Raw genomic sequence first — 14,745 nt, 5'->3', positions numbered from 1 at the left:
GAAGCAGCATGGCAGAAAGCAGTTTCCAAATTCCCACCTCTTTCTGGCTGAAAATGGAAATTAGGCAGATTTCCCAAACATACAGCCCTCCAAAATCTGTTACCTCTTAACAAAGGCTCAGATCCACAGGTGGTCTGTGGAGTGGCCGAGGGTGCTGGGGTGCAGGTGACAGCCAGCTGCCTCCTTCTCCCATGTGACAGGTGACATCTGCTGGTCACTGTGACCCCACTTGGCCTCTGTCTGGGTCTGACACCTCCATCGATGGAGCTGGCGTCTGAGGCTGCCCCCGGCTGTGGTCTCCCAGACTCGACAATGGCCTTGGAGGGACAGTGACACCGGGGTCCTGCTGTGCGTGTGCCGGGCCCCGCCAGCCTTCAATCTCCAGGCCTCCCTGAGGCACTGGAAGGGCTGCCTGCCAGGGTTTCCAGCACCAGTCCCCACAGAGCCGGTGATTCAGCAAGAACACAGCTTGTCCAGGCTGTTGTTATTTAATAAAATTTTACAAAAGTCAGTGCCAACTGCTGGGCTCTGCGGTCATAAGAGGTTCCCTCAGCTGAATCCTGCTGGCAGGCAGACATCACCACTGGGTAGGCACCCAGCCACCGGGCAGGCGAGCACACTTGCTTTGCGGAAACAGCACCTACCCTTGTGAGTGCCCTGCCACGTGGACACCCAGGCCAGGGGCCAGTGTGGCAGCAACGCACGCAGGGCCTCCTGGGTCCCTGAACGGCTGCTCCCGGTGACAGACAGTTCCAGCCACGTGCGAAGCCACCCTGGGGTCCCAGGCAGCCAGGCCTGAGGTCCCGCACAGGTGCCCCCAGCGGCTGGCAACACCTTCCCAGGGGAGGGTCCCTGGAGCCAGGCTGGGGTGGGGCTCCTGGGGACCCGGGTGCCCCCTTCCTGGTGACTGGCTCTGCCGAGGGACACACCCCCCATCAAAGCATCAGCCCTGATATGGACCACCCCTACACCAAATAGCTCTGGTTTCCAGTACCAAACCAAACCGGTAAGAAACCGTAAAATCCCTCATCAAGACACAAAGTCCTCCCGCTTTAGCAAACGTCACTGTTAAACAATGTCATCTTTAGGTTAGGAGGAGTGAAAATCTTCTTTTTCCTTGGAATTGTGATGTATTGCCCGTTTCCGCGTACGGGGGTCTTGAGGAAGAGGCTGTATGTGATCAGCCTGCCCTGTCTGCCGCCCGGCGTCCCTGAGAGCTGGCAAGAGAGGAGGGACAGGTCGGGGAGAGCACGCGCGCCCCCAGAGACGCCCCCGGCCGCCCGCGCCTGCCCTGGGCCCCCGGCCCGTCTCTGGCGGCGTCTCCTTCCCCTCATCTTGCGCCCCTCCCCACGCGCTGCCACCACAGAGGCGCGCGGGGACAGAAGCCACAGCTTCTCCCGGAGCAAACGGGACTGCGCCGTGAGCAGTGCCCGCTCTGCCCCGGGGCCGTGTCGGCCTCCTGTCCTCCTCCCACCCGGCCGGTGGCCCCAGGGACATTCCCAACGAACGGCTGCGTGGCCGCGAGCCCCGCAGGGGCTGCCCGGGGTGGGGGGTGGGTGCTTGCTGGGGACGTTTCTGTCTTGCTGCTCTAAGATGGCCCCAGGCACGTGCCTCTAGAAGGTTCCGCCTCCTGCCCCGCGGTTTCGCAGAGCAGAGGGGTGGCCCCTGTGCCCGTCTCCCGCCAGCCGGGCGGCGCCAACTCACACCGGAGCCCGCCCCCTCCACGCCCTCCTGCCGCCCCAGCTCCGGATCAGGCCCGTGACCTCAGAGCCCCCTGCGTGGCACCGCGCACTCCACGCTGTGCCGTCCCGCCTTCTCCCTGGGGGCGGGGGGCGCGCAGAGCCAGCTCCACATCCGGGCAGCACGGGGTCCTGGGGCGCGGGGGTGGGGACGCGCCCCGCGGGAGCTGGGCTGCTTACGGCGCACCCCTCCCAACACGTGGTCCCAGGGTGCGCGGGAGACCCCGTTCCCGGAAGAGGCTTTTCCTCCAGAGGGGCTGCAGGACGGAGGCCGCCTGCCTTCCTCCCGCCTGCCGCCCCTCTGACTCTCACGAGCCCATGAGAGTTAAAGGATCGAAGCGACTGGAACCCGAGACCCAGGCCCCAGGCGTCCCGGGCGCTCACCTTGGTCTGGATCAGGGCTGTGCAGCGGTGCAGGTGGAAGCCGAGCTCTTCGGGCTCGTGGAGGCCAGGGTCTCCCAGAGTGCGGCCCGGGTCCTCCGAAAGGCTCTGAGGAAGTAAACCAGTGTCAGCAGAGGGAAGGAAGATTAAAAGGTCGTTTTCTCCCGTTTTCCCTTTTTCACCTGGGCCCTGCAGCACGTCTCCCTGGAAAATGGCAACGTGGCCCCGACTCGGGCTCCGCTGGGGGCTGCCAGCCGCCCACCCCGGCTCACGCGGCCCTCCGGCCAAGGACCGCGGTGCCCTTCTCAGCCGAGGTCCTCGCCGCCTCTCCTCCCCCGTCCCCCCACTGTCTCCCTCCCGCAGAGACTCACCAGCCAGGTCACTCTCCAGCCCCGCAGGCCCCCTCCAGGCCAGTGTGGCCACGGCCACCATTCCTGTGCCCCCGTGTTCACCGGGGCCTGCCTGCCAGCCCCTTCTGTGTTTTCCACTTTTGAAAATTTCCATAATACTTAAAAAATGGAAAAAGATCTTTGCCAACTTGGTGCCTGAAAGACGACCATCCTTACAATTTGTGTTTCTTTGATGACTCATGCATGAGCCCTATGGCGTGTAAGTGGCTGTGAGTTGGGTCTCAGTGAGACACGTGGCCTCTGGCCGTGGCCTTCCCGAGCGCGTCCCCGGCCACCGCTCTGCTCCGGCTTGGCTGGCGGTGGACCCCACACCTCCCCTGCACACCCCGCCTGCGGCCCTCACAGTGAGCCGGCCCCGCCGGAGCCCCGGCCCCCAAGCCCACCGCCTCCAGTAGCACCTGTGGCGTGGCTGCGCCCTGCGGCCCCCAGCAGAGTGCGCCGCTACATCACCGCGCTGCCAGGGCACCTCCTTCACCAGGCGCCGAGGGCAGGGCTGCGCCTGACGGCCCGTCGAGGAGCTGCTGGAGCCAGACGAGGGCGCCCTGGCTCGCCCTTCCCGCCTTCTGAAACGGCAGCGTCCCGGCTGCAGGTGCGCGCCCGACCCCTGCCCCGTCCAGGAGCGGCGCACAGCGTGGCTGGCAGAGATGCTCAAGGTCCAGCCGGCCCCCAGGAGCCCACCTCCACCCAGGTCATTTCACCTTCTGAGCAGGGTCTATTCCGAGAACAAGAAGGAAGTTTTCCCGGCAACGGGACTCGCTCCAGAGGCATCGGGAAGTCATCACGGTCCTGGTGTTCTGAAGAGCTCTCCAGAGTTTTCTGGATTCAGAACTGGAAAAGAGCGGCATTAATTACAAACTAACCCAGAAGGCCTTCAGAAGGGAGGCAAAGAGGGCACCTGACCCTTCAGAACTCTGACAACAGAGCCCCGGCTTCTCACCACTTTGTTCGTTTACTCAAGCATCTACTGTCCTGCAAGTGCCCAGCACTGCCCCCTCCTCCCGGCTTTATTTCTCTCCACAGAGCACAGCCCTGGCCTGAATGACCAATTTCACCATCACGTGTCTCCTCCGAGGGCAGAAGCTCTGGGAGGCCAGATATTCCACAGTCTTGTTTCCTGATGATCTCAGGTGCCTAGAACCACGCCAGGTACCACAGAGATGTCCAGAAACTGAGAGGAGCAGATGCCCAGAGGGATAAACACGAGTGTGAGCCGCAGCCCCGCCCTGCTGCTCAGCCTGGCCTCCAGGAGAGGAGGCGTGGCAGGCGCGCAAATGGCTACAGGGGGACAGACTCGCCAAGTGCCGAGTCGCTTCCAGACCACCCCAGAGTAACCCTGACCCTCTGTGTCACCACAGCGTCCAGCCCGGCCTGGTCCCGACACTCAGGACCACCTGTGCCTGCGGGTGCCCCAGGATCACACGGCCCGCCTTCTGCCCTGGACCACGACCTGGGGAAGCAGCATGCCCAGAGGGCACACCAGCCACCTGGGCTGTCCTGGTCATCCAGGCTCTGGCTTCTGTCCCCAGGCCTCTGCTGGGGTGGGGGGAGAGTGCTCTGGGCAGGCGCTGGCTGGGACCCCAGCTCGGACCCCCACCAGAGCCTAGGAGAGCCCACCTGCAGAGCTGTCTGACAAAGTCTCCGCCTGCCCGCCTGCCCGGCAGCGCACAGGGACCAGGGAAGTCAGCCCCCACACACCTCCACCTCCTCCCTCTGCGGCCTGGGTCCAGCAGGTCCCAGCCTGCTCAGCCGCTATTTTATCCATTCGAGCTAAACTGGTTTTTCACTCAGTGCTCAGTGAAAGGGTGTCTTAGAAAATGGCCATCCACAAACAAGTACCTTTGTGATCTCCCTTAGGGACCTTGCCCTGGGAGTGTCAGCCTTGCTGGCTGCCCCAGGAGCAGCGGTGGGCTGACCCTGTGGTGGGCCTAGAATGTCTCCAGGGCGCTGGGGTGTCTCCAGGGTACTAGGGGGTCACTCGGTCCAGTCCCCCAGGAGCCCCTGTGCCCGCCACCCAAGCCCACTGGTCCCTCCCTCACCCCCAGCACTCTCACCAAGACCCGAGGAGCTGGCACTCCCTGGCCCACTTTGCTCCGGGTGAGCAGGTGGGGGGCGAGGGGGGGGCTGGACATGGTTCCAAAAGGAGGAGCCGCTGCACCTGTGCCACCCGGTCCTTCGACCCTTGGACCACAGGTGGCGGAACCTCGGGAGGGACAAAGCTCTCTATAGAGGTAAAAACGGAAGACCCCATGCGTCCACCATATCAACCAAAGGCATAAATGCGGAGCTGCCAGAAGAAATGTGAGTACCAACTCAAGTTCATTACCACAGTTTATGCACAGATTCAAGGCCAAGTTTTTCTTCATTGCTTGTTTCTAAGAAATGGTCAAAGGTGGAAACATCTTCAGTTGCCTGTGGGACTGGTACTTCTTGAAAAGCGAACCTAAAAATCTTCTCATAGCTGACAATAGGCTGAAAAAGAAGAAAAACATACCAAAATTAGGAGAAATACACACATCATGTCACCTTATTCCAAATTTATAATTTTGGTACAAATGAAATTTGTGAATGATTATATACCGTTGCTGCTACTAAAACATGACATGTTTGTTCTTAAAAATCACTGCACTGTGCATCGTGCAGTGGAAACCAGTGTGTGTGGAAAAGTGTGATTAGGGGACAATAGTCATAAACTTCATCAGTGGCACATGGAAAAAAGATATGCACACAATAAAAATGTGAGCACTCTTTCCCACGTGTTAATTGGTTGAGAAATCCATTCCTATTACAATAAACATGGCCCTTCCCGGAAAAGAGGTTTGCAGGTTGTGAATTAGTGTGAAGTGCTGGAAGGCGGGTTGTCTGATGTCGGGGTGGGTGTTGGTAGACCAAGGTGGCTGGGAGAGGTGGGCGTGTGCATGGTGTATATTCACATGGGCCTCAGTTCAGCAGGTGTGGTTTTCTGCATTCACCTGGGGTTTCCTGCAAAGTTCACATTATGCTTCAATTGTTCCCGATACAATAATCGCATTGGAAGACAGTCCTGTCTTCAAAACAAGCATTAAAGCAGAGCTAACTGTACGAAGACTGGATCTTGTCAGAGGTCCTGGTTTAGAAAACAAACGGTCCATCCTTAGAACCAGCACATCGTCTCCTCCCTTGTCTGTCTCACTTTCGGTGTTTGGGGTAAACCGTTTGGGAAGAGAAGGCAGAGAAAGAGGAGGTTGAGAAGCAGCCACACTGAAGGGAAACCCTGGAGGTCAGGGCAGGAAGGGTGGGCGGAGCAAGGGGGCGAGTCCCGGGCTCTCCAGGCCACCTCCAGTGCCCGGTCAGTGCACACACACTGAAATGTGACTCTTGGTGAGGTTTTCTAAATAAGTAGATTGACAACTCAGACGAAATGCTCTTTCACCCCGTGCCCTAAACTGGGGCCAGGAAAACACAGCCTGGTTGATGGAGAGTGGGCAGACGCTCCCCTCAGGAAGGTGGGGGGAAAGGAAGGCGGGGGTGGGATGAAGGCCCGGAGAGAAGCAGACCCCCTCCCTGGCCAGCCCACCAAAACATAGGAGACACGTCCTGTGCAACATGGCAAAGACGAGTACTTTAGAAGTACCTCAGAAGGTGTGATGGCGCTGGTTCCTGTCACCCCAGGTCCACCCTGGTGAGATTGGCGAGAACCACGCTCCTCCTGGGCAGAAATGGTTCTCGGCGGCTGAGGTTCTGTGGGCCTCTCCGGGAGCTCAAAGGACTGAGAGAATTGTTCAGACCTGGCTGAGGATTCCCGAAAGCCTTCAAACTCCCCCCAGGCACCGCTGTGTTCCCCTAGGTCTGGACCACTGGCGGAGGCAGACAAGCCCTCTCCGCCGCGCCCAGAGATCCTGGCTTCCCCATCGCCATCCGGCGGGGGAAGGAGGGAGCGGGGACTCGCCCACTCGACAGCGTCACTGCTCTGTCTCCCAGGTGCCGAGCCTGCACCGCTGTCTTTAGAAACCCGGCAGAAGGAAACCCCGCCTGCTTGCTCTGCGAGGTCACTCAGAAACGCGCAGCGAGGGGGCATGTGGCCAGGTGCTGCCCCCAGCTCCCGCTGGCCTTGCATGTTGGTGCCGCCAAGCCCGCATAGACGCGACGGGAAGATGTTCAGGAGACATGCACACTGCTGCGTGCGAGCTGTCCGGGGCTGGACAGGGCCCGAGGGGGTTGCCTGCTCGCCCACTGCCCAGCAGCTGCCGGCGGCTCCCTCGGGAGTACGGATGGCCTGGTGTGGGTCCACTGTCGCTGTGGAACGGACACAGACCGCATACACAGCCTGGTCACCCAGGGAAAAGTGACTGGAGCCGCTGCCCGGCTTCTTCCTCCACGCGTCTGGGCGAACGGTCCAGCACAGGGGCGTGTCCTAGAGACCAACCAGGTGCTGGGGGTCAGCACTGCCTGGGAGGGTGGACGAACTGCGGGGTCCTGCCTCGGCCGCGGTGGGCAGGGGTCTGCGAGGCCCAGTCTGGCAGAGCCGGGGAGAGTCCGGGCGCCCGCGGGAGGGCGGCGCCCGGGGGTCCCCGAGAGTTGGGTCGGGGGCTCGGGTAGTCCCCTCGCGGGGCGGGCGGGGGTCCGAGGCGGCCGCTGAGGACCACGATCGGGCCTGGCCTACGGCTCCCGAGGGGCGGACTTGGGGCGCGCTGGGGCCCCGGCGTCGGGCTCGGGCCCGCACCCACCTCGGCCACGTCTCCGCCTCCGCCCGCAGGCGCAGCAGGCTGCCGGGGGGTCTCCTCGGCCTGCGCCGGAAAGTTGCCCGGCAACGACGCGCGACTGTCCAGCTTCCGTCGTCTGCCGCCCTGGCGTCAGTGCGCCGGCGCCGCGCGGGGCGTGGCAGCGCCAAGCCCCGCCCCCGCGCCGGCGAAGTTCTGTGCGCGGAGGGAACGGACTGGCCTGCTGGGACCCGTCACCGCCGCGCCTCTCAGCCGCCGCACGAAGAGGCTCTGGTTAATTAGACGACTCCTCGTGCTGCCACCCAACGTGGAGCGGGCGCCCTACACTCCCCGCGGCCGGGAGTGAGCAGGCGCGTGCTGCCGCCAACGTCCTTCCCCCCAACCCCGGCGGCCAGCTGCAGCCCTCCGACCCGGGCCGCCCTGGATGCCCTCTCCTGCCCCTGCCCCGCCGCAGTGGGGATGTCTGTAGCTGTGCCATCTGTCTTGCCAAATCCTGAATCCCCAGAAGCTAGTACTTCCAAGCGTGGGTCTCCTGGCAGGCAGGAGCGGGGGCGCGACCCCGTCCCTCTCGGGTCCCATGTAGTGCCCTGATTCTCGGCCTGGTCACCAGCCAGCCCCAAGGCAGAGCAGGGCCAGTCTGGGCCATGGACCACCAGCCCCTCCTGCTGCCACCTGCCCCAGGACAAGGGGCACTCATGGGCTAGCCCTGCCCTCCTGCTAGCTCCCTTCCCAGGCGCTCCAGGCCTTTCCCCATCTGCCTAAATCAGCCCTCCACAGATGCGGCCATCAGGCCCCGGCTGAAGCCCTGATCCATATGCGGTCTCCCAGTCTACCTCCATGCTCAGATTTCTCCACCCTGGGACCTCCTGGGGATCTCCCTGGGCCCTGTCCGGTTTGCATGAATCACCTGCTCTCTTAATGGTCCTTCACAGCTAAGCTACCGAAAATTTCAATTTTAAAAATTACCAGATGAGATCGTTCTCTGAACCCTGGACCGTAGCCATCTGCCCCGTCCCCTGCTTCCCGAGGGGCACAACGGCCAGCAATGCAGTGTTGGAGCAATGCAGTCAGACTGCCCAGTGCTGGGCAGACACCGGGGTGACCCTGCAGGAAGGTGACCAGACACCGGCTCTCTCCTGCCTCGATGTCACCCAGGGAGAGCGGTCCCGTGCTGTCCACCCACTGCTCGGACCCCCTCATCCACTGTCCTTGCCATCCTTACAGTCCAGGGGCTGGAAAGGGGTAGGAGGGGTGTTGTCCTCGTGTCCCAGTGAGGAAACTGACGCCCAGGCATGAAGGCCTGAGTAAGAAGTGTTGCTGGGGCTGGAGCCGGCTCTCCAGACCCTCGGCAGCTCCCCACACGCTGTCTGGACCTCAGTGAAGAGTGAGGATGGCACTGTGACCCTCAGGGGACAGAATGAGGTGACCCGACAAGACACAGGCCCGCGGGTGGGTTGCTCTGCGTTATGTGGTGTGGTAGCTGAGTAAAGCCTCCTGCAGGAGCCCCTGCTGATCCCCAGAACCTGTGAATTTGATGTCTTACAGGGCAGAAGGGACTCTACAGACATGATCAAGTTACGCCTCTCACGATGGGAAGAGGGTCCTGGGTTACGCCGTTGAATTCGATGTAATCCCAAGGGTCCTTACAAGAGGGAGGAGGGAGGGTCAGAGTCTGAGAGAGAAGATGGCAGGACGGAAGCAGAGGTCAGAGTGATGCAGGGCCACCAACCAAGGAGCGCAGGTGGCCTCGGAAGCTGAAGAAGGCCAGGACATGGATCTGCCCTGAAACAGATCCCCGGGAGGAATGCAGCCCTGCCGACACCCGGAACTGTAAGGGAATAAATGAGAGTTGGTTTAAGCCACTGCCTCTGCGTGTGTGTGTGTGTGAGTGTGGTTACACCTGGCTGACCCCTGGCTACCCCTCTAAGGAGGTGCTGCCTTGGGGGAGCCAAGACTCCGAGGAGGCAGCAGAGGTGACCCCGACATTGGGTGCCGTGCCCTGGATGCAGGAGTGGGTGGGAGAAGCCCAAGGAGCTGACAGGTGGCCCCTGGCTCCTCAGGCCAGCATCTGGGGGCTCTGGGCATGACGTGGGCAGAAGCCGAGGGCCAGGCCTCCAGGCGGGTGGGCAGGGCAGGCAGCTGTTGAAGTTTAAAAGGCTTCATGTGCTGGGGGAGACTGGCCAGAGGGGGCAGGTCCCCATTAAAGTGGGGGCGCAGGGCACACAAGCCACGACTCCCTGAGGTGCTGTGCGGGGTGGGCACAGTGTGGTCAGGAGAAAGCGCCCATGTGGCCCTCCCAGGCTGCTCCTCTCTCGACACCTCGGTCCAGCCCTGAGCCCCTGAGCCCCAGCCCTGCGGAACGGCGGTGGGGGCAGCTTCTCCTCTGCCATTGCCTGGCCAAGCCTCCCTTGACACAGCCTCAGGAAGAAGGGGCCGGCGGCCACTCCGCCTGGAGCCCTGCAGTATCCTAGCAACTGTGCACATCGCCTGGTGAGCCATGGGGAGGGGTCACCGGCTCCAGGAAGCACCTAGCTTTCCGCTCCTCAGCCCCGAGTCCTTAGGGTGAGTCCCCAGGCCTGGAGTGGGCACTCAGCTTGGGGGAGAGTGAGGCAGTTAGAGGCCGGGGGCCAGCAGACGTGGAGCCCTTCCCCCCGCCTCTGTGCAGAGGACTGGGTGCGAGGGCAGATGGCAGTGGAGGACGTCCCAGGTGCCCCCAGCACCCTGGTGTGCCCCTCCAGCTGGGCTGGGCTAGGCTAGGGCAGGGACAGTGGCAGAGCTATTTTTGCTTATGCTGCCGCGGCTGCTGCAAGGAGGCATCAATCATTGATGCTCTGGGCATCCCTGCCTGCCCGGAGTGGCACGGAGAGCAGCCAGCCAGGTGGGTGGGGCAGGCCTGGGGCTCTGCTGAGGAGCTGGGGCCCAAGGAGCTACGGCCGCCGGCAGCCCTGGCTCCTCACCCTGTCCCCACCAGCGCACTGCACCGCCAGCCCCAGCACCTGGGTACCCAGTCTGAGACCCGCGACCAGCGGGCCGGGCCAGGGCTGGGGTGTGGCGCCAGCCTCCCTGGCACGGTGGTCCTAGGGGGGAGGCTGAGCAAGTGCGGGCCAGCAGGAGAGAGCGCGGGCCGCTCACAGCCCCTGCAGGCTGCCCCCCGCAGGGGTGACCCTCAGAAATGGTGCGGGGCCTTGTGTGTGCCAAGGGTGGCTGTGAGTCAGCCCGCGTCGCCTTGCTTCTTGAGGGGCAGCTATTCCTGAGCCATGCCAGCTGCTGTGGCCTCCACCAGCGGGGCGTCTGTCCCCAGAGGGGGACCTCAGGACGGGGCTGGAGCGGAGCGTGAGGCAGGAGCTCCTGGCTGCGCAGGGCTCTGCGGCAGGCGCCTGGCCAGGCTTCGGCTGGGCGGTAGGGAGGGCAGGGGTCAGGCACAGATGGGCCTCACAGGTCCTACCCGGGCAGCCTTCTCCCCATCAGGCGCTGTGACCCCGGGGCCGGGCTGGGGTTCCAAGGCCCCCACGGGTTGGGGGAGGGATTGGTAGGAGGAGGCAGGGCCCGGCCTGGCTGGCCTGGGGGCGGACTCATGGGCGGTCTCCCTCTACACAGCTGCAGTCCGCCGTGTGTGGGGTGTACTGCCCAAGGGACCACACCCTTCCAGAGATGAAATGGGCCTACAGGGCCCCAGGTGGTACATGGGGGTGCGCACAGCGGGTGAGGCCAGCCCTCTGCCTCAGGGGAGACAGGAGAGAGGAAGGGGCAACCCCTTGGCTGGGGGTGGGGGGCGGTCCCTGCCTACCCTCATCCTGAATCTGGGGCCCTGAGCCAGTGCTGAGTCAACTCCCTGGCTGCAGAGCGAGCTCGGCCCCAGCAGGAAAATGTAAGCCCACCCAACCCTCACCAAGCCCAAAGGCAGAAGTGGCCCCAGGGAGGGTCCCTGCCTCAGCCTCCCCCAGGCCCTGGCTGGCCAGGATTCCCAGGGAGCCCCCAATTGCCCAGGGACTGTCCCCAGAGGGGCCAGCGGTGCCCGCCTCCACTCTCCCTCAGTGGCCATGTGAGACCCCCTCCTCCTGGCCTCTGTTTAGGTGGGGCAGCCCCCTGGCCTCCCCACCCAAGGCACCATCCTCCCCCTCCCCGCAGAGCTGACAGAAGCCACCACAGCCCTGGGTGCACCATGCTGGACAACCAGGATATGTCACCCAGGGTGAGGCCGCTTCAGCTGAACGGGGGCCCAGGATCCACACGACTTATCCAAGTTCCCATGCCTAATAGGGCAGGGGGACAGAGAGCTTGTGCTGACTGCACAGACGGCCCCTTGTTCCCAGGCCCGCAAGGCCAGAGTCACACACACAGAGGACAGGCAGGCTGAGCCCCCCGACAGGCCCGAGCAGATGCCAGACACACCCAGGGACACATACAGCTGTCTCCCTGTGCCCACAAGTAACCGATTCCCATCCGGACAGAGCAGGCCAGGGTCTCGGGCCCCAGGGCAACGCTGCCTGGCCCGAGAGAAGACACCAGGGCAGGAGGGGTGAGACCCAAGCCCTAGTGTCCCCACCTAAAGGACAGGGCTGTGCCCCGTCACGCCATGGGCTCGAGAGACGGGAGGCTGCCAGGGCCTCTTCCCGGCAGTGATGTGTGTGTCTGTCTGACCGTCTGCTGGAAGGCCGCCCGGCTGCAGCCCAGCTAACGGGAACTGCCGGGCATGAGCCGTCCCGCTGGGCAGGCTCACCTGGGCCCTGCCGGCTGTGCGTATCCCTGAGTGAGCCCAGGAGTAAGTGGTGTGCTCTGTGTGTGCACCTGTGTGTGTCTGCATCCTGTTGTGCACAGCCCGGCACGTGGGCCTGAGTGGGTGCATGTGTATGAGCATGTTCCCAAGCATTTGTGTGTGTGTGTGCGCGCGTGTGTGTGCCTGTCTCTGAGTGCATGCGGACATATCCAAGTAGACCTGTGTCTGTGTATTGGTGTCAGTGTGTGACATCTCATCTACAAGCGTTTGTGTGTCTGTGTCATGTGTGTGTCTATGTGTGTTTCTGTGTCTGTGTCAAGTCTGTGTGTCTGTGTGGTCCTCCTGTTTCAGCCTGGCCCCTTTCTGCCCCAGGAAAAGTTGTTTGTGTGTGTTTCATCTGTCCCAGCACCATCAGCACCATTCCAGGGCAGCCCCCAGGAACGTTGTGGCCCCGGCTCCTCACCCCCAACGCCTGCAGGACCCGCACTCCCCAAGGGGCCCTTCCTCAGGTCTACACCAGGCTGGGCCTCAGGTAAGCCCCTACTTTCTCAGAAACAGAACTCTACCAGGCATCCCCACTCCCTGCCCACACCCCCAGACGTGCCACCCGCTGAACGACACCCAAGCTGGAGCCCAGGGTGGCCCCTAAACCTCCCCAGTGGTCTTCCAAGTTCCCTCTGCCAGCTTCCAGAACATCCAGGACCCTCCTCCCTCATCACAACCCCGCCCTGGTCCAGCCCCCACCCTCTCGCGGGGCTCCTGACCTCCAGCACTGCGCCCCTAGGGACATCCCCCAGCCACCTGGTAGTCAGTCCTGCTGCCCCCTGCCCCCTGCCCCACTGAGCCTAACTTTCAGCGGCGTGAACCAGCTTCGGCTCTCTTACTCCGTCCGTCCTCTGCACACACACTACTGCGTTGCTTCGGTCCAGAACGCTGTTCCCTACTCCTGAAGTCCGAGCTTAGACTGTCCGCCCGGAGCCTTCCAGGACCCCTCCCCCCCCACCCCCACCGTGGCACCATGCCACCCCGCTGCGCACACCTCCAGACCAGGAGCCCCCAGGGCCGGGCTAGTGGGGTCAGATCACGTGCCGTGGCCTCCCTGGGCTCCCGCTGCCCCTACGCCCTCGCCCAGGGTGCCCGGCTCCCCAGCTTGTGACTGAAATGTCTTGTCTCCGGACTGGGAGGCAAGACTGCGGCGCGCAGGTCAAGTTCGGTAGTCTTGGCGCGGCGTCCGGGGACCCCTCCCTGGCAGGCGTCCAAAGTCAATCCTCAGGACTCCGTTGGGGCGCGGGGCGGGGCCCATCTAGCGGCGGGGCGGGCCTGCCGCGGAGCCTGTGCCGGTGATCAGACTGGAGGTGGGACGTTGGCTGCGTCGGGGCTGAGAGGCGGGGCCTTAGGGGGCAGGGCCTGGGTCACGCTGGTTCCCGGCTGGACAGGGGCGTGGCGTGGCCACTAAGGGCGGGGCCTGGCGGGCAGCAGCCAATGGGCTGAATGAGGCCGGCGGCGCCGCCCGCGCTCGCTCCGCAGTGGCTGGGCTCGGGCTGGGCTGGCCGGGGCGGGGTCCTGGCGGCGGCGGGGTTGGGGGCGCGGGCTCCGCCCGCAGTCCGAGGTCTGCAGCCAGCGGCATCGCGGGGCTGCGGAGGCAGAGCGTTGCGCTCGCCCGACCCCCTGGCCGCCCGCGCGGCGGAGCCGGGATCTGCGACTGGACGCGACGGGCCGCCGCCGGCCAGCACCGCCCGGCCGCCAAGATGTGCGACTGCTTCCACATGGTGCTGCCCACCTGGCCCGGAGCCCCCGGCAGCGGTGCGCCTCCTCCCCGCCTGCAGCCCGCTCCCCTCGGGGCGGGTGGGCTCCGCGCGGGGCGCGCGCCGGGCGGGTCCTGGGGCGCGCAGTGCGGGTGGGCTGCGGCGCCGGCCGGGGTGGGGGTGCCTCCGGGACCGGCCCGCGGTCTCGAGCGCGTTTCTGCGCCTCGGGGGCTGCTCGGGTCTGTGCGTCCCTCCTCCTGCGTCTCGCCTCTTACCTGTCCCTGTCGCTCGGCCTCCCACCCCTCTCCATCCCTGCCGCTCACTTTGTTTCTCTGGGTCGCTGACTCGTCTCTACCACTCTGTCACCCCTCGCCTCTCTCTCTGTCACTCACTGTCCTGTCTGTCTCTCCCTCTCTGTCAACTGTACCCCTGCTGTAGCCCTCTGGGACGTGTGCTGTCCCTAGAGGCAGCCGCCTTGGGAGGGCCGCACGTGTAAGTGGGGCATGACTGCCGTGGGTCACCAGGCGGTGGGAACCTGCCGCCAGGACTGCCCTCTGATCTGCTTTTGGGGAGAGCAGCCTGGCTGGACCAGGAGTTAGGGTTGTTGGCTTTGGTCCAGGACTGCTAGGCTGGGCTGGGCTGGGTCCAGCGTGCGGCTGCTGTGTGCTGGCTCCCTGGCTAGGTGGTGGCTGAGGTCTGGGGCTTGGTGAGGGGCCTGAGTGGGGTCAGAGCTCAGGCCACAGGGTCCCCCAGTTCTGACCAAGGGTAGGTGGGGGTTCCCCATGGGGTAGGACCCCCTCCCTCTGCACCTCTGGCCGCAGAATGAGAACCAGGTGCTCTGTCTGTCTGTCATCTGTCTGTCCCTGCACTGGGCCTGGCTCCAGGGCCTGGGTGTCTCAGCATCGTGGAGGGCAGGGACAGTCTTTCCAGCCCAGGGTCAGTAATGCCGCAGCCTGGCCACACCCAGGACACCTGGCCAGCTGCCGGCAAGGGGGGCTGGGGCCACACTGCATTAGCACAGGCGGAACCCCACTCCCTGGGGAAAGCAGAGATCGA

General features: G+C 63.9%; 2 protein-coding genes across 2 annotated transcripts in view; one reads left to right on the top strand and one right to left on the bottom strand.

The window, feature by feature from the left end:
- Window positions 1–475: 475 nt before the first annotated feature.
- Window positions 476–7,358, bottom strand: CLBA1 (clathrin binding box of aftiphilin containing 1). The gene is made up of 6 exons (XM_057542889.1): window positions 7,234–7,358; window positions 6,141–6,920; window positions 4,854–4,999; window positions 3,229–3,358; window positions 2,124–2,228; window positions 476–1,217 (listed from the first exon to the last, which is right to left on the bottom strand). Exons 2-6 carry the CDS (start codon window positions 6,621–6,623, stop codon window positions 1,053–1,055), a joined length of 1,029 nt encoding a protein of 342 aa, XP_057398872.1. The 5' UTR covers window positions 6,624–6,920; window positions 7,234–7,358; the 3' UTR covers window positions 476–1,052.
- Window positions 7,359–13,492: 6,134 nt separating this feature from the next.
- AHNAK2 (AHNAK nucleoprotein 2) overlaps window positions 13,493–14,745 on the top strand; it is a 30,059-nt gene continuing 28,806 nt past the window's right edge. Inside the window, exon 1 of the mRNA XM_057542886.1 lies at window positions 13,493–13,747. Coding sequence (XP_057398869.1) covers window positions 13,693–13,747 — 55 coding nt within the window. The 5' untranslated portion in view covers window positions 13,493–13,692. The remainder of the gene's footprint in view (window positions 13,748–14,745) is intronic.

The sequence above is a fragment of the Balaenoptera acutorostrata genome, chromosome 3 (assembly GCF_949987535.1).
Source record: "Balaenoptera acutorostrata chromosome 3, mBalAcu1.1, whole genome shotgun sequence".
Lineage (NCBI taxonomy): Eukaryota > Metazoa > Chordata > Mammalia > Artiodactyla > Balaenopteridae > Balaenoptera > Balaenoptera acutorostrata.
The sequence above is the reverse complement of the archived record's forward strand: the minus strand, read 5'-3'. Positions and strand labels throughout refer to the sequence as shown.

Coding starts and splice junctions, on each gene's coding strand:
- CLBA1 (XM_057542889.1), bottom strand. CDS start 6,623: ATGCAAGGCCAGCGGGAGCTGGGGGCAGCACCTGGCCACATGCCCCCT. Junction 5,000..6,140: donor GCGCCATCACACCTTCTGAG/GTACTTCTAAAG, acceptor CTTCTTTTTCAG/CCTATTGTCAGCTATGAGAA. Junction 2,229..3,228: donor GAATAGACCCTGCTCAGAAG/GTGAAATGACCT, acceptor TTACTTCCTCAG/AGCCTTTCGGAGGACCCGGG.